General features: G+C 51.5%; 1 protein-coding gene across 3 annotated transcripts; it reads left to right on the top strand.

Moving 5' to 3' along the window:
• Positions 1-4,251: 4,251 nt before the first annotated feature.
• LDB1 (LIM domain binding 1) lies at positions 4,252-17,304 on the top strand. Of its 3 annotated transcripts, none has more exons than XM_052660675.1 (11): positions 4,252-4,402; positions 12,262-12,364; positions 12,488-12,532; positions 12,646-12,721; positions 12,817-12,919; positions 13,090-13,262; positions 13,745-13,867; positions 14,090-14,173; positions 14,266-14,389; positions 14,594-14,736; positions 15,447-17,304. In XM_052660675.1, exons 1-11 carry the CDS (start codon positions 4,378-4,380, stop codon positions 15,675-15,677), a joined length of 1,230 nt encoding a protein of 409 aa, XP_052516635.1. In that variant the 5' UTR covers positions 4,252-4,377; the 3' UTR covers positions 15,678-17,304. The 3 variants fall into 3 exon arrangements, with proteins under 3 accessions (XP_052516635.1, XP_052516634.1, XP_052516636.1); XM_052660674.1 differs by having other exon boundaries at positions 4,268-4,402; positions 14,594-14,742; XM_052660676.1 differs by lacking the exon at positions 4,252-4,402 and adding an exon at positions 9,750-9,767 and having other exon boundaries at positions 14,594-14,742.
• Positions 17,305-24,876: the final 7,572 nt, after the last annotated feature.

Genomic DNA, 24,876 nt, shown 5'->3' with positions numbered 1-24,876 from the left:
CAGCAATTAGAAAAAAGCCCGCCCAGCAACGACGACCCAGCACAACCCCAAAAAAGAGCAATGCGAATGAGTATTTGAGGGAGTTTCAGGGGTAAAAGAAATGTGGGAGAGAACAGACAAGGCTAAGATAAGGTCAGGAAAAGGAGTTGGATGGGACAGGTTCTAGGAACTGCAAGAAGCCAGGAACTCACCTGTCCTAAGGCCAGTCTAGCCCACTGCTTCTGCTGTTTGCCTGTCTGTGGGACTCATCCCTTCATTTCTTACCACCTCACCTCTTCTGAGGACCTCCCACTTTGCTTCATCCCCATGTCCAGAGTCCATCTTGCACTAATGACTGGTATTAAAAAATACTGGTGGGCTTCCCTGGTGGCACAATGGTAAAGAATTCCCCTGCCAATGCAGGAAACAAGGGTTTGATCCTTGATCCAGGAGGATCCCACATGCCCCAGAACAACTAAGCCATGTGCCACAACTAGTGAGCCTATGCTCTAGAGCCCAGAAGTCGCAACTACCCATTTTGTGTCCTAGAGCTCCTGCTCTGCAACAAGAGAAGTTACCACAATAAGACCGTGCACCTCAACTAGAGAGTAGCCCCACTCGCTACATCTAAAGAAAAGCCCTCACAGCAACAAATGCCCAGCACAACCAATCAATAAATAGAATTTTGTAATATAAAGATGAAAAAATAAAAATACTGGCATGCCACTGAATTATTTATTATTATTATTATTTTTTGCCATGCCACATGTGGAATCTCAGTTCCTGGACCAAAGATGGAACTTGTGCCCCCTGCAGTGGAAGCACAGAGTCTTAACCACGGGACTACCAGGGAAGTCCCTGAATAATTCACTTTAAAATGGTTAATTTATGTCATGTGATTTCACCTCAAAAAAAGAAAATACTGGGTGCTCAAATCCATCCATCCAAATCAGCTAAGCCTGCCACCCTCAAGGACCTTGTCATTAAGGACCTTCCACATAGACTCACTGCCTTCCTACCAAGGCTATCTGCCAGGCATCTGTGGGTTCTCCTCTCATCTTTGCAACACAATTTCCAGAGATGCTCCAATGATGTTTCCCTCTTCTTCCCCAGGTCTGGTCCAAACTAGAAGCAAAGCAGAAAAGAGCACTGGGTCAAGCACTTGTTAGGTGTATGACCTGAGGCAAGTTACTTAACCTCCCTCAGCATGGCTCCTCAAGGAGATGAAACTACTTAATCATCCATTCAACAGTATTGAGATATTTTCTTAAAAGAAACAGGATCAATAGATCAGCTGGAATGGGAGTTGAGAGTGGTACCTTCCCAGAGGAGGTGAAAGTATAACTGAGGTTCAAAGGAGACATTAACTAGTTAGTAGGCAAAGAAGAGGGAGAAGAATGTTTTACAGAAAGTTTGAATTTATTAACCTTTCTGAATCTGTTTTCTTGCTTGTTTAATGGAACACCACTTTCTTCCAAAGGTCATCATGAAAGGTAAATGAGATTTCAGGTGTGAAACACCTAGCACAGTACCTGGCACATAGTGTAAGCTCAACAAATGCTGTTTTTCTTCTTCTCTGCCTTCTGCCTTCCACCTGTGTAGTCTAGAAGGGAACTTTAGGTTCAGAGGAGGCAAAGTCCCCTATAGGGCGGGTTATAAGCCCCTTTGTCCACTCAGGTGATTGGTGATAACCATGGAATCTGGCCAAGCTAGTTGTTTGGAATGAGTGCCCTTAGGGGTGAGTGGTTACAGGATTGTGTGCATCCATCCCTGGTGGCTCAGAGGATAAAGAATCTGCAAAGCGGGAGACCTAGGTTCAATCCCTCAGTCAGAAAGATCCCTGGAGAAGGGAATGGCTACCCACTCCAGTATTCTTGCCTGGAAAATCCCATGGACAGAGGAACCTGTATGCTACAGTCCATTGGGTTGCAGAGTTGGACACGAATGAGTGACTAACACACAGGGAGTGAAAGGGGTCAACACAATCCAGCCCACTTTTGAAACTTTTCAAATAACAGATAACCTCAAAGAAAGCAGAAAGGAGCTAATGTATATCGAGTACTGACTACATGACTGGTATTGGGCATACACTGTCTCATTTGATTCTCACCAAGCTACGGAAACCAAGTAATTTTCTAGTGAGGGGTAAAGCTGGAATTCCAAGTGAGGTATCCAAAATTCCAGGCTAAGGTTATATTGCTTTAGGTTCCCTTTATTCCCTATAGTGCTGACCTCTGCCCTGGGGAATGTGGGGAGGAGGTGGACACAGGCAAGGGATGCTGCCAAGGGAATAATTGTGTAAGTGTGGACAGCTTCATTCATATCCCTTTGCAGGCTTCTATCTGCAACCCCCCCCCCATCCCCCCACCCCCACACACACTTTGCCCTCCAGAGGGTGGAGATAGGGAAAGCTAGGGGTGGGGGAATCCAATGTGGATGGAATGCTGGAGTTAGTGAGAGGCTGCACTAACAGCTCCCTTCCCCCACCCTCTCCTAAGCACAGGGCAGGGGATACCCATCTCCTGGTTGGTTCTCTTTTCATCCCTAAGACTCTGCATCTGCCCTTAGCTTCACTTCCTGCTCCCTCAGCAAAAGCTAAGGGGTCTCATAAACACTTAAGCCTCCACATCTGTAACCCTCCCCCAGCCAGTCAAACCAGCTGTGCGGATTCTGGGCAGGGGTGAGGGAACCTTCACTATCAATCCCCACCTAAGTAACAAAAGGAAGGAGGACCCACCGCCCAGTCCGAGCCAGAAGCCTAGGAAGGGGACACCGCCCAGGTCCCCAGCATCTACTGCTGGAACTCACTATGAAGCTTAAGGAAAAAGAAGCTAGCAGCTGGGGACCCCCTCCCAGAAGGGAGGGGGCCAACTCTCTCTTCCAGACGGCTCCCCTCCCCTCCCTCCTCCCAGCTAATAGGTATTTCCTGTTTATGAAGCAGCTAAGGCTGAGCTTTTGGGAAGGGGTGGAGATGGAGGCCCCCCCACCCCCACTCCAGGCTGTGTTGGGGAATCCTTGAGGGGTGCCTGAAGGTTGGGAGGCTCCTCCCTGGGGAAGGAGTGTTCCTCACGGTGACCATCCACATCATCCCACCCCCTCCAACAGAGGCCCCAGCTCCTGCGGGCAGGGGGCAATGGAGGGGTCTGCTTCCTGTCCTCCCCAGTCTCCGAGGCCCTCAAAAGGAAAGCGGCTTCCAGGAGTTGGGGCGGGAGGGAAGCTGAGACTGGATGGAGAAAGGGGGGAAGGGAGGAGAGCATCTTGACTGATGAGTCAGAGTCTGCAAGGGTAGAGGACGGCCTGCGGACTCCCCTTCCCCAGTCCAACCTGGCGGTCATTCCGCTGCCCCCCTCTTACCAGCAAAACACAGATCCCAGGCAATTAGGCGAGGGAGGGGGCCGGGACCTCACCTAATTAGCCCTTTAGCTCCAGTCCCAACTGGTTTAGCAGGCAAGGTAGGGGTAGTTAATTTAGGTGGGGGGGTGGAGATAAATTCAGGGGTTGCTACTGGAATTAAGATAATACTGCTTTCCCCACCCATGTTGTGATGGGGGCGCATAACCAGGGCCGTCCAGATTAAGATTGGGGTTTCAGCAGAGAGCCTGGACTGGGGGATTGGCATTCCGGTTTCCCTCCCTGAGCTCGGCCGGGGGTGGAGAGAGCTACACCTCACAGCCCACCCTGGCTCCGCCTCCCCTAGTCCTGGCTCCCGCTCCAGCTCCTCTACGCTCCTAACTCGGCGGCGCCCGGAGGACGAACACCCTGCGTGAGGCTTCGCCTCCTCTCCCTCCCCCTCGCCTGCCCTCTCCGGGGTCTCTGCCTCGGTCTCCTTTTTTAAAAGCTGCGTCACATGCACGCCGAGCCCGGTGCGCCACCGGCCCCTCGCCGCCAGCCCGCCGCGCGGCGCACGCACGTCGCAGCTCGCTGCGCCCTCGCCCGGGTCACTTTGACACGGCTCTCCCCTCCCACTAGCAGGCAATTAGCATATTAATAAAGCCCGGCCCAGCCCGGTTAGGACTGGAGAGCGGGCGCCTACGAGAGGGAGAGCGAGAGCGAGAGGGGGCGAGCGGCGGCGGCGGCGTTGGCGGCAGGGAGGGCGGCGGGAGCGCACAGACACGCACACGCACACGCACACACACGGACACACATTCCGGGGACGCACACCCGTGCGCACACACGCAGAAGCAGCTCGCCTTCCTGCCTGGCTTCCTTCCTGTCTGCTCCGCGCCTGACAGGCTCCTCGCTGCAGCCAGGGGCCGCCCGCACCGGGCCGAGGCCGGGCCGGGCCGGCGGCGAGGGCAGCGGGGACCGCGGGCGGCGGCGGCGGCTCATGCCCGGCCTGTCCCCGCGCGGGGCGGGCACCGTGACTCGGCTGGGCCCCCAGCGGCGGGCGATGTGAAGATGTCAGTGGGCTGTGCCTGTCCTGGTGAGTGAGGCGCGCGGCCTCCCGGCCCCTCCCTCCCGAACCCTCCCTGCAGATCCCTCAATCCTTGTTTGGTGAGAACTTGTGTGGGGGGCGTCGAAGGCATGGCTGTGGTCGGGGGCTGTGAGGGGTGTGTGAGGCCTCAGTTGGGGGAGGGTTTTCACCAACTGTGTAAATGCGCAGCAGCCCAGAGGCACGGGTAAAGGGTGCTGGGGGTAGGTTGTGTGTGTGTGTGTGTGTTTTTTTGAGGGGAGGTTAATTAGGGAGGGGTTGGGGGGGGCTGAAATTCCCAGAATTCCAGGGTATCAGCCAATCAGAAGTGAGCCTGGACTTTTGACCCCCCCCCTCAGGTCATCATAGAGTTGTGATTGGCTGGTTTGGGTTGCCCCCCCCCACCTTTTCTGCTGCCTATTCCCTCTAACATTTTGTGACACCTCCCTCCAGACTGTTGCTGAGGCCTCATGTTTGCGGGGAGGGATTGAGTGGGGACCATTTTGCCCCTCTCCAAATTATCCTGCCTGTTTCCAGGGGCGGTTGGCCCTCCTGAGAGACCGGAGGTGCGGGGGGGGGGGGCGGGGGGGCGGCGCAGATAATTGGGCCCTTGGGCCTGGCATCTCTGCCCTAGTGGGAGGGGGAATGTGGCAGCCCCAGGCAAGCTAGGAAATAGAGTGACTTGTGAGGGTTGAGTTGAGGGAAGCGATGCTTGACCCCAAAGAGAGGACTTAGGTTCAGATTCCTGCCTCCCCCCAAACACATCAACTCTTGCCAGTGACAGCTGGGGTCTGAGTTCTTTCCTGGGGAAGAGGAAGACTTATCTACTGCCAGGAGGAAGGAGAGGGGCCATGTGAATGGAGAGGGAGTCTTCAGAGGGCCTCAGAACATGGTTTCTACCCGTCCCCAGGACTCTGGGTTCTTGAATTATCTGCAGAACCCCATCTTGTCCCAGGCAGGAATTAGCTTTCTTTTGAAAGTGAGATATTCCTGAATCTAGCCTGGTTTGGATCCTTTGCCCATTCACATGCCCTGTTCTCTGGGAGGCCCATACCCTACAACTGGAAGCCCCCCTCCCCCTCCAACACAATCCCCAAGGGAAGCTGCCTGTGCGGAAGCTTCCTTGAAAATCATGTGACCCAGGCCAAAGCTGGGCTGGGCTGGGCACACACTTAAAGTGCCTGCTGAGGCTGACGTTTAAGGGGCATGGGGCCCAGAGGGAGAGCTGGTAGAGCCTGAGGATCCTGGAATATCCGGGTGTGGGAACCCCTGGCTCCTGCTGCAGAGGGTGGGGGAGAGGAGGTGGGGGGAAGAGCTTGCCAAGCTAGAATCCTGTCTGGCCCCATCACTGCTCCTCCTATCAGCTCCTCCTATCACACATGTTCTTGTGTGTATTTTCAATTGTCCCATGCTGAGTACCCTGTTCAGACCCATCCATTCTCTGGAGTCCATCCCATGGCCTTGATCGTCCATCATCATCCTAAAGGGATGCACAGCTAAAGGGCTGAGTCTTAAATGTTGATTGTTAGTTCCTACAAATAGTGGGCAGGAGGTGAGTCTAGAAGGATTGTCAGACTAGAGGTAGATGGTTTTGAAGTTGGGTGTGTGGTCCAGTAGGAGAAGGAAGAAAGTTTCCCTCTCAGCCTCTCTGGGAGCAGCATGGGGACAGATGAGGATCTGTGTGTGTGAGGGGGGACAACTTCAGTCAGTGCCCTAAATGGTATGTTCGTTTTGTGTGTCTAGTGATCGGTTGGGGGAGAGGGGGCCTAAGATGGCCAAGAGTGGGGAATCTTTTTCTTGAATGAAAGGAAGTCTTATGATTGATGCCATAAGCCATGGTTGGAGGTTAGTCTTCAAGGAGAACCACTTGGGGAGGGGCATGAGTGTCCTGGGGGTGAGAAATGGTAGGAGTTGGGGTAAGGGAGGGCACCAGGCTTGCATGGGTGTGTGTGAGCACATGGTTGAACTCAGGGACATTGTGGCAGCATGTACAGTCCCAGGCCCAAAGACCACCGCCCCCAACCTGAGCAGCCCTGGGGTGGGGGCTCAGGCGCCCTGGCAGGCGGCCTGCCTGCTGCCTGCCTGCTTGTCTGAGTCTCTCCTTTGTGCTCTGCTGTCTCCCAGCTCCTCCTCCCCCAGCCCAGCAGAGACAGCACATGCCCCACACATGTGACTGAGGAAAGGCAGAGCACACGCAGACCCACACACATGCACACGCGGAAGGAAACACTACAAGATACACACACAGACACACATCTAGCTCCCATAGTGCTCCTGGGGTGCGGAGTAGCTTCTGGGGCTTTGGTCAGGAGCAGGGAGAACCTCTGCTAAGGGGCATCACCCTGGGCAGGGCAGGTTGCTGAAGGGGCCAGGGCCTGTCTGGGGCAGCATGTGGCTCAGAAGGGTTAAGGCTGGGAGGAGTTGGGGGAGGGGAGGAGGCAGCAGTGGTGGCGGCTGGGAGCCAGGAGAGGAGGATGGCAGAGCGCCAGGCCAACGGGAGGCCGGGCACAGACAAAGGAAGGGGGGCAGGCACACTGGAGGCCTGGGTCAGGGAGCCCCAGGGGCCCGGGCAGGGGGCAGTGCTGGTACCTTATCCTGTGGGCTGGGGCGGGCTGCTGCCCTTCAGAATTCCCCCCTCCAGAAGGGGTGCTCTGGCCCTTCCCTCCCTCCTCACCTTTGTCAGTCTTTGCTGCTCCCAGGTTTCTCCCCACCCTACCCCCCACCAATTTTAGAGGCTTCTAACTCTGAGTTGCTCTCTTCAGTTGGACCTCTTCTGCCCCTGTGCAAATGGGAGAATTAAGTCAGAACCGAGAGAGGAACAGACTTGCTAGAGAAGGGGAACTAGGAGAGGGCCTGTTTTGAATGATATGCCAGAGTCTAGGGGCCCTTCTCCCTGAAATTTGAAGAGGCAGACTGGGTGGGGATTCAGAGCTCTGAACTGGAGGCAGAAACCAGAGCACACAGCATGTCCTGTCCCTGAGGAGACAGTCATTTGGGGCCTGGAGTGACCACTTGGATGGGGCAGGCAGTAGGGATGGCTGCAGTGCCCCATGGCTGGGCTTGTGTGAGTGGGATTAGAACCAGGGTTCCAGCCTCGGGCCCTCCTGTCTCACTGTAATCTGTCCACATTAGGATAATATTTGACCCTGAGTGTTATTAGACTCTCTTAAGGTACTGCCTTGTGACTGCATTTTGGAAAATTTAAAGGCATGAAACAAATGACAAGAATTGTCCTGTCAGAGGGGGAGGAATGTAGTTATCCTAGAGTTGGGCTGTAAATTTGGGAATCAGGGCAACTATCTCAAGTCCTGGTGGTAGGCACTATGATGGTAGGCATTCTGGCTGAATTGTATAATTTTCAGTATGTTTATGAAAGCCAGAGTGTATCATATGGCCAGGCCATGAGGGAGCATGGTGTGCAGATTTCAAAGAGGGTGGGGTTAGTCCCTGGGTAGCAAATGGTCAGGGTGTGTGTAGCAGTCTGTCAAAGGTTCAGGAGGTATGATGCAATTTTGGGGTGTGTCTTGGGGATGGGGGCATGTGTGTCACAAGCCCCAGTGTGTATGGAAGTCAGTGTCTGACATAGACTATGTGTGTGTGTGTTTCTTAGGTTTGGGTTTATTTGGAGTTTGAAGTATATCATGGTTGAAGTGTATATCAGGTACTGATTTATGTGAAAGTGAGATGGGTTGTTTATGTATGGAGGATGTTCACAGAGCCAGGTGCAATAATATTGTTACTGCACAGTCAACTGGTGTGTACGCCATGAGAAATCCTGTTGTGGGACTGTGTGTTAATATGCTTGTGGGTTAGGAAATAGAAAGCTGAGAATCAAATTGCAAAGTAGTAAGAGGTCCTTACTGCCCCCCCCCCCCCACACATACTGGGTGTGTGTGTGTGTCTGTGTCTGTGTCTGTGTCTGTGTCTGTGTCTGTCTGTCTGTCTGTCTGTCTCTTGGGATTCCCCCCTTGCTTTGGAGAACAGGTCCTACCCTGGCAACCATATACCTTTTTTGTCCCTGGGGCGTAGGGAGAGGATTCAGCAGCAGACTGGACCCTTTCTGGGGACCCTTAAATGGGCAAGTTTGCCTTCCTTGGCTCTTAACAGAGCCCCTTTCCCCTGTACCCACGTGTCTCTGGTATGGTGGTGGTGATGATGTTGGGTGGGGGAAAGGGGCCTCCCTCTGCAAAGGCAGATCTATTTGGAACTTAGCTGGGGGGGGGGGGGGGAGGGGTGGGCAGGGAACCTGGAGTGTCCCCCTCTCTCCAATCAGTGTTTACAGGCTGAAGTCTGAGTATGTGTCTGTCAAAAATAACCCCCTGCAGCCTCCCCCCAGCTGCTGTGGGATTTCACCAGCCAAGAGTGGCTGCCCAGGCCAGCCTCCAGCCTGAAAGATCACTGAGGAGAGGAAGAGAGATTTGGGGGATGTTTCGGAGGAGGCTGTTAGAAGATACTGGGAATCTCCAGAGAGGAGTGTGCCCTCCTCCATCCTTGCCTGTGGCTTTGGCTCCCCAGCTCACCCCTGAGCACCCCTGCTTGGGGCTTAAGGGCGGCATTCCTGTTCCCGGTCCCAACAGGTCTCCCCTCCATCCAGGTCTCTCCGGACCCAGTCTGTTCCGTCTCCATCTCTCCGTCCCGTCCCCTGTCTCTCCCAGTCTGTCTCTCTTTTGTTTTTCTCAGCAGTCCTCCCTGCCTGCCTCGCTCGCTCTCTCCCTCCCTCTTCCTCCTGCCTCGCAGGGAGGGGGGCGGGGCCGGTGGGGGCAGCTCCACCCTCCGCCCGCCCTGGGGCCTCATTCTGAGAGCGGCTCGGGGAGAGCGAGCGGGGAGGGAGGGAGAGAAAGGGAGAGAAGGAAGGGAGCCGGCGGGTGCTGCGTGTGTCTGTGCGTGTGCGGTGCGAGTGTGAGTGAGTGTGAGTGCCGGGCCCTGCCTCTGCTGGTGCCCCGCCGGAGGGGCCTGCTGGCCTGGGGAGGGCGGGCGGGCTGCTTGGAGGCAGAGGCAGAGGCATAGGCGGGGTGAGCAGAGGAGGAGGAGGAGGAGGAAAGAGCGGAGCAGCCATTGTTGAGGGAAACCTTGCAAACAAAGAAGGCTCCGGACTCCCCGCGGCCCCCCGCCCCCCAGGCCGGCCCCCTGGCCCCCGGTCCCTGGCCCAGTGGCCATTGTAACTTTCCCCCGGGGCTGTGGCCGCCGCGGGGCGGGCTGAGGCCGTGCGTGAGAGTCTTTGTGCAGCCCGCGGAGTGGAGCTCGCAGCCAGGCCTGCCCGTCCCACTCGGGACATGAGTGGCTGAAGTTGGCCCCCCCTCAGGCCTCACCCCAGCCAGGGCCCCTCTGGGCTCCCAGCTGCACCCCGCTCCTCTCCTGGTCCCCTCAGTTCTCCCAGGTAAGTCTGGGCACCCTGCAAGCCTGTTGGGGGTGGGTGGAAGTCCTGGGTCTGGTCCGGGCCTGGGAGAGAGGTGCCCCAGCTCACAGGCCAGAGCTCTCGATCCTGCTGACCTATAGTCAGCCCCCAAAGGGAGGAGGCCTGCCCTCAGGTCAGTCCGGTTACCATGGAAATGCCCAGCTGGAGATGCCCCCCTAAGACCACAGGATGCTGCTTCCATTCAGAGAAAACTTTACTAGTTCTGGGCTCTTTCTGTCTCTCCCCCTCCCTAAAGGCTCCCAGGTTGCCAGAGATGAGAGCCAGGGTTCTGCCTGACTCCAACCCCTCACCCCCACCCCCATGTTGCTACCTCTACCCCTGCTCCGGGGACAGGCAGCAACAGGGACAGATGGTCTGGGTGATGTTCCCTCCCCTCCTCTTCTCACTCCCAAGCCCTGTGCTGGGGCTACTGGGAGTTGCTGTGGCTCTGGAGAGGTGCTGAGTTTTATTTGTGTCCATTCACTGGACATGTAAATAGAGGCCCCTGAGCTTTGGGCTTTAGCTCTGCAGAACTGTTACCCAGCCCCAGGCAATGTGCCTGTCATTTCTCTAGTGAGAAACTGAAGCTCTGAAACTTTTTCCAGAGTTGGAGAGGAACCCTAGTGTCTTGCCTCTCATCTCTCTAGGATCTTGAGGTGACACTCAGAGTGGGCCTGAAACCAAGGAGCAGGGCAGTAATGGTTTTGGGAAAAGGAGGGCCTAGGTAGAGGATGAGGGCCAGGTCTCCTAATCTAGACTGTTGGGTGTATTGCCCAGGCATGGTTTCTGGTGGGCAACGTGAGCTTTGACTTCTTACGTGGCCTTATCTGTCTGTGGAGTGGCGGGGACTTGGGACTGGGTGGGACTGTCTCTTTCCTGAGGACGTATGCTGCTCACTCAGTTCTGACTGGCTTGTGACGGCTGTGTGTTGTGCTGGGAGCCTGTGGATGTGACACCTGAGAGCTCAAGTGTGGGGCGAGGGCCTGTTGCAGGCACCGTGATCCTGCCTGGGGCTGCTGGGTTCCAGGCCTTGGTAGGCATGTTGGGGCGAGCTGAGGGTGGAAGCCTGCTAGGCAGGATGAGACACACGCGTGTGCAGGTACACACAGGCTCTGAGTTTTGGCACCTTCGGGGACAGTGTAGGGTAGGCCCCTCTGGGACCCTCCTTTGGCCCATGTTGTAAGGAGGGGACCCAGGGGAGAGAATTACATGGCACATGTTGGCACAGGGTCTTCCTTTGTCTCTCCCCCCACCAAGAAACAGAATAGATTTTTGTATCAGAATTAGAGATGCGGCTCAGATACAGCCAATTCAGCCACCCTTCCAAATGCAATCAAGTTTGTGGGACATGAGGAAGCAGCAGTGGCTAGGACTTCGCTTCACTTTCTCCTCCTGTCTGGTGGGGAGGGGGAAAATGGCATTTCAGGGGGCCCTGGCTGGCACCCAACTATGAATATAACACTTCTTCCAGTCAGGTAGTGGTAGAGCAGGAAACTCTGTGCTGTGGGTGAGGTGGAGTGGGGACATCTGTGCACAGGCATCGCTAAACGCCAGCAGAGACCCTGTCCAGTTACCACTTGCCTCCAAACTGAGCTCCTGAAACCTGGGTTCCTTCCCAGGGGCGGCTTCTTCTCTGTTTGTGAGGAGAGTGGGATCCATTGGAGGCCCATCTACCTCCACTGCAAGTCTAAGGAAAGAAAAGGGGTTGAGGCTTTGGGTTTCAGGTTTGTAGACAATACTGCACCATGGTAGGTGTGGGGGAGGGGCTGGACTGATAAGGGAGTGGCCGTTGGTGGGAGAGGCAGAAGGCCCAACTGGTTATCTAGTGGGCGGCACCCAGCAGGCACCCCCCCCCCCCCTTATCGTTTTTATCCCCTGCCCTCCTGAGACCCTGGGGTTGGAGAAGGAGCAGCGAGTTGGCAAAATCCCCCTTCACCCTCTCCCAGCTTGGTCTCCAGAGTTCAGTAGTGGGGTAGAACTACCATAGAATATGGGACTCAGAAGAATAGGCTCAAGTCCTGGTTCTGCTAGTTAGCAACTCGGCAAGTCCCTTTGAGCTTTTATTAGGCTCATTTGTAAAATGGGAATGTTAGAGTCACTTCTGCTGCCACACAAGGTTGTGGTAGTGATTACACAAAATAATGTAGATGAAAAGGGAGTTTATCAAAATTTTAGATTCTGATGTTTGTATATTTATCCTATGGTATTGACATTTCTTCCCATTTTCAATTCTGTTGTCCAGGGCTCAGCCACATGAAGAAATAGGCTCTTGAGTATTAGGACTGAGAACTTCTAGTTTGTAAAACAAAATTGGAGCCAGATTTAGAAGGTGGGATAGGTGCTCCCTGGGATAATCTCCCTTTCACAGTGTACTTGGGTGCTCCAGAAGACCAGTTCCTGTGCATACAGTCTTAACAGGCTTCCAGGAGCACTCCCAAGAGTGACTCGGGGGACCCCATCTTTGTTTCCCTTCTAGGTTGTTCGTCAAAGTCATTCAAGCTGTACTCACCGAAGGAGCCCCCAAACGGCAACGCCTTCCCCCCGTTCCATCCCGGCACCATGCTAGATCGGGATGTGGGGTGAGTTTCTTTTCTACTTCCTGTCCCTTCCCCATATGGCATCCTGCCTGAAAGGGGGATGGAGTGACACCCCCAAATAATTCCTGTCTTCTACCCATTCTCATAGCCTTTTCCCTTTCACAGCCCAACTCCCATGTACCCGCCTACATACTTGGAGCCTGGGATCGGGTAAGTGGAGTCCAGTGGGGAGGTTGGTTCTCTACATCACAGAGGTGAAGGCAGAGGTGGGAGGGGGGGGGGCCAGTCTGCTCCTACTGACCTCCCTTCTTCACTTCCCCCAGGAGGCACACACCATATGGCAACCAAACTGACTACAGAATATTCGAGCTTAACAAACGGCTTCAAAACTGGACAGAGGTATAGCCAGGGGAAAGGAGCTGGGAGGGAGAAGGCCATCTGGGCATTCCTGTGCCACGTCTGCTGATACACGCACCCTTCCCTATGCTCCTTAGGAGTGTGACAATCTCTGGTGGGATGCTTTCACAACTGAGTTCTTTGAGGATGATGCCATGTTAACCATCACTTTCTGCCTGGAGGATGGACCAAAGAGATACAGTGAGTGGCCTCCGGGGGTCCTGCCAGTTCTGCTATAAAAATATACACCTCCTGTGTCCAAAGATGTGGGGCTGGGTGTTTGTCCCAGGGGATCTGTCCTGACAGGGATGTTATCTGCCTGACCACCTCTGAGAGTCTTCTATTCTGAAGAGTTTGTCCCATCTCTGCAGCCATTGGCCGGACCCTGATCCCGCGCTACTTCCGCAGCATCTTTGAGGGGGGTGCTACAGAGCTCTACTACGTGCTTAAGCATCCCAAGGAGGCATTCCACAGCAACTTCGTTTCCCTTGACTGCGACCAGGGCAGCATGGTGACCCAGCACGGCAAACCCATGTTCACCCAGGTCAGCACCCAGTTGGATGTGAAACACTGAAGGACCTAAGTTTGATTCCTCTACTGGCTCCCCAAAATGTACTTGGCTGTTCCCCAGGGAAGTGGCAAGATACGCAGGGCAAGCAGGCATGCTGCAGTTTTCAGCAGACATGTATTGAGTTTGTAGGTGACAGTATTTTTGGGTCACAGGGGGACACAAGTGAACACAAGCCTGTCCTCATGGGGCTTATAGTAGACGAGTGTTTTACTGGCTACATGAGGAGAGGACAAGGATCTATTAGCATTTCTGCTGTGTGTGTGTGTGTGTGTGTGTGTGTGTGTATGGACTGGATTGGCGGGTGTGTGAGGAGATGGTCTGTGTCAGCTGTGCACACCCAAATTTATGTTCAGGTGGCAGGAGTGTGTGCAATGGGAGAGTCATGAGGAAATGGGAACAAGTATACTTTTGGGTGTGTGGGGAGGTGGGCAGACTTGTGACAAGCTTGTTTCCAGGTATGTGTGGAGGGCCGGTTGTACCTGGAGTTCATGTTTGACGACATGATGCGGATAAAGACGTGGCACTTCAGCATCCGGCAGCACCGAGAGCTTATCCCCCGGAGCATCCTTGCCATGCATGTGAGTTACAGGCAGGACCTAAGACACCAGGGGGCGGGTGGGCAGCAGAAAGGGTGGAACCCGGTCTGCTGTGTTTCCTGCCATGGTCCTAGACAGGGTTGAAATTTATCCATCTGAGAAGTGAATTTTTATATAGTAGCTCCTTCTCTGTCCGGGGTGTCACGAGGCTCAGGTGACTGGGCAGGTAAGCAGGTGCTAGTATTCTTACCTTTCTTTTCCCAGGCCCAGGACCCCCAGATGTTAGATCAGCTCTCCAAAAACATCACCCGTTGTGGGCTGTCCAATTCCACTCTCAACTACCTCCGAGTGAGTCTCTGATCACCTGGTTTCTGCCCCATCCCATTTGGTCTCCGCTTCATGCCTGTCCCCTGACAAGCCACCAACTGGTCTCCCCCCAGCTCTGTGTGATACTCGAGCCCATGCAGGAGCTTATGTCCCGCCACAAGACCTACAGCCTCAGCCCCCGCGACTGCCTCAAGACCTGCCTCTTCCAGAAGTGGCAGCGCATGGTAGCGCCCCCCGGTGAGTGCCTTGCACCTGCACCTGCTCTTTCCAGGATGTGATGCTGCTCCCCAAGGCTGTATCTCTCAACGCCTCATGCAGCCCTTTCCTTGCTCCTGGGTCTGCAAGATTGGGATCAGGGTAGGCTCAGGCTCCTTAGGAGCCAGATTGGGGAACAGGGAGCCCAGGGCCCTACCCGACCTGAGTCTCCTTTCCCCGGCACAGCGGAGCCTGCACGGCAGCAGCCCAGCAAACGGCGGAAACGGAAGATGTCCGGGGGCAGCACCATGAGCTCAGGGGGCGGCAACACCAACAACAGCAACAGCAAGAAGAAAAGCCCAGCCAGCACCTTCGCCCTCTCCAGCCAGGTACCTGTAAGCATCTCGGCTTTCTTCTCTCTTCTGGGCTGCCCCACTGCTGACCCCTGACTCTTGACCCTGTCCCACCCTGAGCTCACTAGCACACGTAGAAGCAAAGACAAGACAGTTTTTCCCAAGGGGGACAAACTCCTGTCTGAGAGTCCTTGTCAGTCATATGCATGGCTGTGATCACATAGACTCAGACATAGCAACATAGAACACAAAGGGATGGACGCAGCCATGGGGACGTCTGGACATAAAGGATAAACAGTTTAGGGGCACACAGACCACCAGAGAGACACATGCTGACAGGACACACAGACTTAAATGCGTGTGAATCCAGCATACACACATGCACGTGCACACAGTCCCCCCCACTGGTGTTTTTGATCTGCTCCCTCTCACATGTGGACAGAAGTTTAGGAGCCCCCTAAAATGTTGGAGAGATGGATTAGGGAGCTGATGGAGTAGATCGACTTCTCCCAGAATCCAGTGGATGTGGGTTAAAGGCTGTGATGCTTTGCAGTCTTTCAGTGGGAAGTATTGGAAGTATTCCAGGGGCTGAGAGTGTCAGAGGAGATGGGGTTGTAAACTGGGATATGAGCGGGTGGGTGGGGGTTGAGTTTCCTGGGTGGGTATTGGGGCTCTGGGGGAATCTGCTGCCCTGGGCTGGGCGAGCCCCTGCCCCGATTATGTTTGGGGACCTCCGCCACTCTCAGGATGTGATGGTGGTGGGGGAGCCCACCCTGATGGGCGGGGAGTTCGGGGACGAGGACGAGAGGCTCATCACCCGGCTGGAGAACACCCAGTTTGACGCGGCCAACGGCATTGACGACGAGGACAGCTTTAACAACTCCCCTGCCCTGGGCGCCAACAGCCCCTGGAACAGCAAGCCTCCATCCAGCCAAGAGAGCAAATCGGAGAACCCCACGTCACAGGCCTCCCAGTAAAGGCCCCACCACAGCCACCCAGCGCTCTGCCTGCCTGCCCTACCCCTCGCAGCCCCAGGGAGCAGAAGACAGAATGAAGAGACTGAGCATCTGAAATGGGCAGCCTCATCCACCCGCTTCAGGGAGGAACTGGACTCACTGGGGGCAGGTGCCAAGATTTGTCCCCCAGTGGCCCTGGGCTGGGGCTGGCTTCTGCAGAGCCTTTTGGGGGAAGGGGGCCCTCATGTGGATGCCTCCGTGGACCCTGGGCCTCTGAGAAATGTCCTGACCACCCCCTCAACCCCCTGCCCAGGGCATTTGCCTCCATCCTCACCCCAGGTTCTGGGTACCCCCATCCTCCTGACTCCACCCCCTTCAAGCCCAGGGTTGTCTACACCCACAGCCCTTAGGGACTTAAAGTCGTGGGGCTTGGTTGAATGCCCCTTCCCCAAACCTTCCCTTTAGGTGGCTGGTAGTAGAGGGGTAAAGCTCTGGACTCCTCCCTTCTGCCACCTATCCCAGCTCCAAGTTTTTTTTTAAAATAATATTATTAAAAATGTTAAGTTTAAAAAAAAAAATCAGTCCTGTCCCCCCTCTTCCCCTTATTAAAGGTCCAGCTACCTCCCTTCGCCTGGCAGATGGGGAGCTTAGAGCCCATGTGGAGGAAGGGGGCTATGCATTACCACTTGATAACAGTTTGAGAGCTTCAGACCAAGGAGACACTTTGCCATCTCTCTCCCCTTCTCTGGGGTGACAAGTGGGGAAGGCATGCCGTGGGGCAGGGGGCCATTGATGGCCTCACCTGTGTGACAAGCCCCTGCTGTTGTCTCTGTCTCCCTCCTCTAGGACTCTGGCCTGCCCTAGTGCTTGTGACCCTCTCTCCCAGCCCCCACCCCCTTCCTCCACGGTGTGTATATTCTTCACAAGCCCTCCACTAGAGCAGCTGTCTGCATGGGGGAGGGGGAGGCTCCCTCCCTTGGGAGTGTGGAGGGAAGGGAACAGCCTTGTTTGTTACTGTGTTTTTTGTTTTGTCTCAGTTGGGCAGGCATCGGGGTAGGGGGGGGGCGTTCATCTACTCTCCAGTACTCTCCTTTCCCACCTCCTCAAACTGCATATCTAGTCCTCCTCTGCCCTTCCGAGGGGTAGGAGCCACTGAGGGTGTCCCCAGCTCTAAGCCCACCAGGGAGCAATAGGCTTTTGTCCTCCAGCTGAAGTAAAGGCTCTTCATCTCCCAATATCTCCTCCCTCCCCTTCTTCACAGAAGGACAGGGGAGGCAGCCAGGATCCTCAGCTCTGTCTCACAATTGGATGGATGTGTGGAGGCTCCGGGCCCAGGGTGAGGCCAAGAGCAGGGTCCCAGGCATCTGGGCCCAGCTCTGGCTTCGCTGCCTTCTCCTGTGGCCAGTTCCAGAAGTGTTAGCACCACCTCTCCCCACTCTTCCTTCTGGATTTGGGGCCCCACACATCCTGTTTCCTCCACTGCAGCTGCCACTGTTGGAAGGGTGTTGTGTCAGGAGCTGAGGGAAGGGGTAGGGAAGATGGATGTCCCACCCCAACTGTAATGCCCTCTTTTTTTTTTTTTTTTTTTTTTTTTTGGGCCATTTGAGTCATGTATGGTATCGATCAATAAAGAGACTTTTTGGTTTGAGAGTGTCTTGGTTGGTCATTGATGCCTGTGACTCAGTCCAAGGCAGCCTTTTCTCCTCCTTCCCACAGCCTCTACAAACAACCACTGGGGAGGAGGTATGAACTGGACTTGTGAATTCCCTCTCCCATCTCCCTTTTCCCTTACTTCTGGTGTTGCTCTTCCTGGTTCCCAGGCGGTCCCTTCCCGGATTGCTGTTCTGCACCCCTAAGTCTTCTGGTCCTTCAGAGGCAGGGTTCCTGGGATAGACGGCCTTGAGTTAGGGAGCTAGGGGTAGGGTGAGGGAAGGGGTCCTCACCTGGTAGGCAGCTTGGATTGGAGGGGCTTTGGACTGTTAGATTCGCTCTAATGGTCTAATGCTCAGGAGACTCAGGCCTGTTTTTGTCTGTAAGCTTCGTACCCCTACCTGGCCTCTAGCTTACCAGCCCAGCTGAGCTCTGCTCTAGTCTCCTAGGAGTGAGGACCCTGGGTGGGAAAGGAGGAGAGAGTAGAAGGATTGTCTCCTTGCTGACTTTGAGTGGAGGCACAGAGGGAGAAGGATGCTTCAGTGTTATTGCTCTGAATGGCCTGAAGCTCCACAGAGAGGAAGGAGGAGGAATAGTCTCAGACTCATTTCCAGGTGGTGATGATTCTCCTTTATTCACTTCCTCCCCCACTGTTCCAGAAGATTGGCAAGATGGGCTATTAGCACCTGCAAAGTCTCCTACCCATTCTACCTCATTTTTTGGGGGGTGGGGGGTTGTGCCACTTAGTGTTCAAGATTAGCTTTTGGGATCTTAAGTTTCCTGACCAGGGATTGAACCCAGGCCATGACAGTGAAAGTGCCAGGGAATTCCCAGTTTTCTTCCTTTTCATCCAGACAGGGGAATCTGAGGCCTCACTGTTCCCCTGTTGTCTCTGGATCTGAAGTAAGGCCTCAATAGACATGCACTTCTGCTCCCATCTCCAAGCTGGCAGGAAGAAACCAGAGCAAAGTACTGTCTGGCCCAGCCCCACCCTCCAGTCTGTGCAGTTACCTTGGCCCTGCCCTGCACCAGCCCAGCTCCTTGTTGCCCCAACACCTCAGAACTTCAAGGCCTGCATTTGTGTACACACACACACACACACGCACACACGTCCCACCCCTCTGCAGGACACACACACACACACACGTCCCACCCCTCTGCAGGACCGATCTGACTGAAGGACATTACCAGCCATCTGTGACCACCAACTCACCCTGGAAGTCCTAGGTGACGCCTGTCTGCAGTGTATTTGTATCAGGCCCTAGGTAACATCTGGCTTTTTTGTGAGCTAGTGTATATAGTAACTTCTGAAAGAGGGCTTGGATATGTGTATGTAAGGGAGTCTATGAATAGGTGTGTGGGCTTGTATATGTGTTTATTTATGATGTATGTTTTAGTAGATTCATTGATTCAGCTATTACACATTGAGCCCTCTCCGGGAGCCAGCCTCAACTCCAGGTGCTAGGGATGTGGTGCTAAACAAGGCAGAGAGGGCACGACCGTTAGGTGTGATTGGCAGCTTCAAGTACATAAATGAGGACGTACTGTTGAATGCATGGCTTGGCAGTATGATCATGTTGGGTTATGGGCCTGCCAGGGTGGGCCTGTGACTGGGTTTCAGCACGTGCAGTTTCCCATTCTGTGTGTGTGTGTTTCTAAAAGGGAGGTGGGGGTCATGGAGAGAAGTAAATGGCTAGGCCTAGACTCTGCCCTGCTTGGGGCAAGGGAGTGGACCAGAAAGACAGGAGAACCTACTTTTTGAACTCAGGAAACAGTGACCAGCGACTTCCTCTGAAGCCCCAGGTCTGGCTCCTCCCTGTTTGCCCCAGAGGCCCCTCTGGGGAAGGCCCTTGTTCAGGAGGCGTTGCTGGGGAGTGGGGAAGTAAGAAGTCCTTCAAAGCCATCATGTCCTCTGTTCTCAGGTGCAGTTGAGGGCCTAGTCCCAGGCCCAGCATGATGCTGGAAAATTTGTTTCAGCCCAGCTGGGTATCCCAGCCTGGCCCTACTGTGGAAGCCCAGGCCCTTAACCCCAGACCCCAGCTCAGCCTGAACCCAGCTCCTTCCCCATGTTTCCTAACCCAGTCCCATCAAGCCTGATCTCCAGCCCCGATCTCAGAACTGCTAGTTTAGTCCAGTACAATCTCCAGCCCCTTTTGTACCTTTTGCCCAGTCTAGCCTGACCTTTGACCCCTTTCCTAAAGGTAAGACTCAGGCCCAGTTCATTCTGACCTCCAGCTCCTTCCCCTAAGGTGAAAAGTTTGAAGCTGCCCTCCCAGGGTCTCCCTCGCATCCCTTTTTGCACAAAGTAGGGCCTCATTTTGGGGCTTGGTAGAAGTAGAGGTAAGAGAACAAGATTAGGAAATAGAGCTGGGATGGAAAAAGCGAAGGGCAGGTAAGACAGGGTTGAGGGGCAGGGGGTACCAAAGATGGTGCAGGCTGAAAAGAATGTAAAATGTGAGTCAGCAGCCCTGGAATTCCAAACTGAATTTTGAAGATGGTGGTTTTGGCCTCCACTGGACCCAGCTCCCCAGTATCCAGAATGCTACAACTCTCTATCATGTGGCCAAAGTCCCAGTCTCTCAGGACCACCTCTGAAGCTCCTTCTCACCCCATCCTGAGGTCTTCAGTGAAGCAAAACAGGAAATGAGTGGCAGACCACACACCCTGAAGTTCCTAGCCTAGAGAATGGGGGCAACGGAAGCTGACCCAGGTTCCTACTCCACCAATTCCAGGACCCTTTTTCTGAAGTAGCTAAAACCTGAATTACTCCCATCCCTGCTTCCCCACCTCTGTACCACCAGCTCACCTCTCCAGGAGAAGAACCTAGAGACAGTCCCTTGAGGAAAGTCCCAGAGAGGCCTGGAAAGGAAGAATCTTTCCTCGACGACCCCCAAACCAGTGAGGCTACCTGGGGGAAGTAGGTGTAATTTGCTTGCCTCTAATGCATGTCAGGTGAACAGAATTAGATTAATCATACCCTTGTTTCATGATACACTCTTTTCATTGCCCTATGCACAGAACACATTTATTTAATTACAGTACTGTCGTTAAGAACTTATCACATGAAAGCTAAGATCTTGGTGATAACGCCATCCTTCTCCCAAAGTATCTGCCATTCTTTTTTCCTTTTTATTTTTTCCAGACTTTAACCTTTCAGGTGAACGGCGAAGGACTCAGCCATACATATACATGTATCCATTCTCCAAACCCCTCTCCCGTCCAGGTTGGCGCATAACATGGAGCAGAGTCCCATGTGCTATACAATAGGTCCTTGTTGGTTATCTAAAATAAAGCAGTGTGTACATGACCTTTCCAAAGTCCCTAACTATCCCTTCCCCTTGGCAATCGTAAGTTTGTTTTCTAAGTCTGAGCCTCTTCCTGTGTTGTAAGTTCATTTGTATCATTTCTTTTTAGATTTCACATATAAGGGATGCCATTCAATATTTCTCCCTCTTTGTCTGACTTTACTCAGTATGACACACTCTAGGTCCATCCATGTTGCTGCAAATGGCATTATTTCATTCTATTTAATGGCCAAGTAAGATTCAATTGTTTATATGTCCCACATATTCTTTATCCATTCCTCTCCCGATGGACATCTAGGTTGCTTCCGTGGCTTGGCTATTGTAAACAGTGCTGCAGTGAACACTGGGGTGCATGTATCCTTTCAGATCATGTTTTTCTCTGGATTCATGCCCAGGAGTGGGATTGCAGGGTCATATGGTAGCTTTTAGTTTTTTAAGGAATCGCCACACTGTTCTTCATAGTGGCTTTACCAATTTACATTCCCACCAACAGTGTAGGAGGGTTCCCTTCTCTCCACACTCTCTCCAGGATTTGTTGTTTGTGGATTTTTTTGATGATAGCCATTCTGACCAGTGTGAGGTGATATCTCATTGTAGTTTTGATTTGCATTTCTCTAATAACTAGCGATGTTGAACATCTTTTCATATGCCTATTGGCCAACTGTATGTCCTTTTTGAAGAAATGTCTATTCAGGTCTTCTTCCACATTCTTTGAATAGGTTGTTTTGATGCTCTTCAGCATCATAAGCTGTAAAATTTGGAGACTAATCCATTATAAGTCACATCATCTGCAAATTTTTCTCCCAATCTGTGGGTTGTCTTTTCATTTTGTTTATTGTTTTCTTTGCTGTGAAAAAGCTTTTGAGTTTATGTAGGTCCCATTTTTTTTCCTTTTTATTAGTTTATCTCAGCTTTATGTATTTCCAACTTTTTTCAGGCTTTTTTAAAAAAAGCTTTATTATAGAGTAATACTGAGTATGTAGTTTTCAGCTTCTTATTATTTTTACTTAATATACTAAGATTCATATTGTTACATATTCCTGAGTTAATGCATTTTGATGGCTGTGTAGTATTCCATGTGTGACTAAACCACAATCTTTCATTCTCCTGTCTCTGGACATTCTATCATGATTTCTGCTATCGTGAAGAGCCCTCCTAGGAAAATTTTTATTCCTTTCTCTTGTTGTACATGTTCAGAGTTTTTCTTGGTTCTATATTTAAGTGTGATCTCTGCAAATTCCTGTTCCCACCTCTGAAGCTCAAATCTGAATGCTTTCACTATGACAGAGGATCTGGGGTTAACTTGAAATAAAGTTCAGACATTTATTGAGCACCTGCTATGTAAGTTATTCTCACTATATTCATTCATTCAGCCAGTCATGCTACATTTAGTTAGCATAGTCCTTAGCATATGCTGAGGACTGGAGATTGAACAAAAGACAAGAAAACAAGACTTACAGAGTTGGGTGGGGAAATAGATATTACACAAATGGTTGCATACATATGCAATTACAATTTATATATAACTGAATTGTGCAGGTTAGATGTATAATAGAGACCTAATTCATTATTTTTAATAAATGTTAAAATATTTGTTTTTGGGTGCGCTGGGCCTTCATTGCTACACAAAGGGCCTTCTCTAGTTGGGGAGAGTGGGGGCTTCTCATTGTAGTGTGCAGACTTATTGCGGTGGCTTCTCTTGTGGAGTACGTGCCCTAGGGCACACAAGCTTCAGTACTTGCAGCTGGAAGGCTGAGTTGTTGTGGCTCTCAGGCTCTAGAGCGCTGACTCAGTAGTTGTGGCGCATGTCCCTAGTCAGCCCAAGGCATGTGGAATCTTCTGGAATCAGGAATCAAACCCATGTTCCCTTCATTGCCAGACGGATTCTTAACCACTGGACCATCGTGGTAGTCCCTAGAGACACCTAGTTTAAACTCATGTGTTAAAGAAGGCCTCTCTATAAAAATTAAAAAAAAAAAAAGGAAGGCCTCTCTAAGGAAGTGGTCTATCACTATCAGCTAAGACTTGAGGAGGACTTGGCCAGGTGAAGAGCATGGGGAAGAGGATTTCAGGGGGAGGAAACAGGCTCTGATGCTGGGAAGTGTTGGGTGGTTTGGGAGAATAGAACACAAGTGGGTTCTGAGCCTGGTGAGCGAGGAGATGTGGTGGCAGGAGAGAGAGGCTGTGGCCAGATGGGACAATGCCATGGTGTCAGTGATGATGATGATGATAGCAGTTAACACTTATTCTGCACAGGTATTGTGAGAAATCCTTTGAGAGCTGAAAGAAAGAAATCTCTCTGAAAGCTGACCACTACTTGTGTTGTAGGGACTGTTGTTATCTCCCATTAACAGGAGGAAACTAATGGCCAGAAAAGCCAAGCAATTTGCCTAAGCTGACAAAGATAGCAAGGATTTTGAATTTCATCCAGATATAATATACTGTCACTGCAGGGTCTAAGGCAGGTTACAGTTAAGACCTGGTCCCTGCCCTCCTGAAACTCCCTGAACAGGGGAAAATCAGACCTGACCGCGATCTGAGTAAAAGCACACCTCAGGGAGCAGGATTAGAAACCTGTGACATCCTTCAGACTAATAGGGAGAGAAATCTCTTTGTGTTGACCAAAGAGATCTGGGAAGACCTCCTGCTGAAGGTGAAATTGGTTGTCATTGTGAGAGGGAAGTAGACAGGTAACAGGTGATTTTGTCAAGAATCGACAGACATTCTAAGGGATGGCTTTAGGGAAGGTACTGAAATAGCATGGTCAAGGGAAGGAATGGTGGGTACTTTGCTGGATAGGAGAGAAGGAATCAGCAAAACTGCTCTTCATGGTCTTTCTAAATTGTACAGTTTCCAATGACAAGTTGAGAAATTTATTTTTTCTTATTGTATTTTCTTCTGGGGGGCAGTGTCCTAACTGCTAGGCCGTCAGGGAATCCCCAGCTTGAAAAGTTTAGACTTAATTTTATAGAAGTGGGAAGCCACCAACAGGTCTGAACTGAGAAGTGACTTAGGTATTTTTTTTTAAAGTATAAGGTTGGTTTGGCCTGATATATAGAACTAGAAAAGGGGGACCAAGTAGGGGGCCATGAAGTCCATACTCTAGCAACTTAAAAAACCCAAACAAAAAGATCCTAACTTATCATAAAATAAATTGAACAAGATTAAAGAATTAAATAGAAGCAAATAAAATTAGAAGGTAATAAAATGAAATAGTATTCACCAACTTTCTAGAAGTATGTGTGCAAAGTATAAACTTGTAAGATTTTAAATACCATAGAAGAAATCAGAAAGGAAAAGAATGAATTAAAAAAGGAAAAGTGATCATTTTGACTGCAAATTTCTAACTTTGGTATATGTGTGTATAAATAAAAAAATAGATCCTCACTCCCTACCCCCTATCACAGCCAAAAAAACAAATGGGTATGCTGGGAAATACATTTGCAGCACATATGATGATTTACAATCTTTTTGTACAACTATTAATGCAAAATAGTTTTAAAAAAGAGGCTCCTCAATAGATAAAAGGGTAAAGGACAATTTCAGAGGAGGAAATATCAATTCTAAGACACATAGAACTATAGCAATTTAATTCTATTTAAATAGTATGACTCTTTTTGTCTATTAAAGTAACAAAGTTTTTTTAGTAAATTAAAAAAATAGTATAACAGCTTTATTGAGATATAATTTGCACACCATACAATTCACCCAGTTAAAGTGTACACAATTCAATGGCTTTTAGTATATTCTTAAGTGTTGTGCAAACATCACCAAAATCTATTTTAAAACTTCAACATTCCCAAAAGAAAACCTATACCCAATAACAATCACTCAGTTTTTTCCCCCACTATCCCAGCCCCAGGAAACTATTAATTCACTTTGTGTCTTTTTAAGTTTACCTATTCTAGACATGTCATATAAATGGATTCATACAATATATGGTCTTTTGTGCCTAGCTTCTACCACTTACCAGAATATTTTCAAGTTTCATCCATGTTGTCTCATGTGTCACTGTTTCATTTCTTTTTATTGCCAAATATAATTTTTCATTGTATGAATATACTACATCTCATTTATCCATTCGTCAGTTGAGGGACATTTGGATATTTTTCTTCTTTTTGTCTGCTATGAGTAATGCTCTATGAACATTTGCATACACATATTTGATTAGATACATATTTTGATTTCTCTAGGATATATACCTAGGAGTGGAATTGCTGGGTCAAATGGCAACTCTATGTTTAACCTTTTGAGCAACTGCCAGA

This window comes from Budorcas taxicolor, chromosome 23 (genome assembly GCF_023091745.1).
Source record: "Budorcas taxicolor isolate Tak-1 chromosome 23, Takin1.1, whole genome shotgun sequence".
Lineage (NCBI taxonomy): Eukaryota > Metazoa > Chordata > Mammalia > Artiodactyla > Bovidae > Budorcas > Budorcas taxicolor.
The sequence above is the reverse complement of the archived record's forward strand: the minus strand, read 5'-3'. Positions and strand labels throughout refer to the sequence as shown.

What these genes read in the sequence shown, in the direction of transcription:
- LDB1 (XM_052660674.1), top strand. Translation starts at nt 4,378, where the DNA reads ATGTCAGTGGGCTGTGCCTGTCCTG. An exon ending in AGTGGGCTGTGCCTGTCCTG is followed by an intron (nt 4,403 to 12,261) that starts GTGAGTGAGGCG and finishes TTTCCCTTCTAG; the next exon opens with GTTGTTCGTCAAAGTCATTC. An exon ending in GGCTTCAAAACTGGACAGAG is followed by an intron (nt 12,722 to 12,816) that starts GTATAGCCAGGG and finishes TATGCTCCTTAG; the next exon opens with GAGTGTGACAATCTCTGGTG.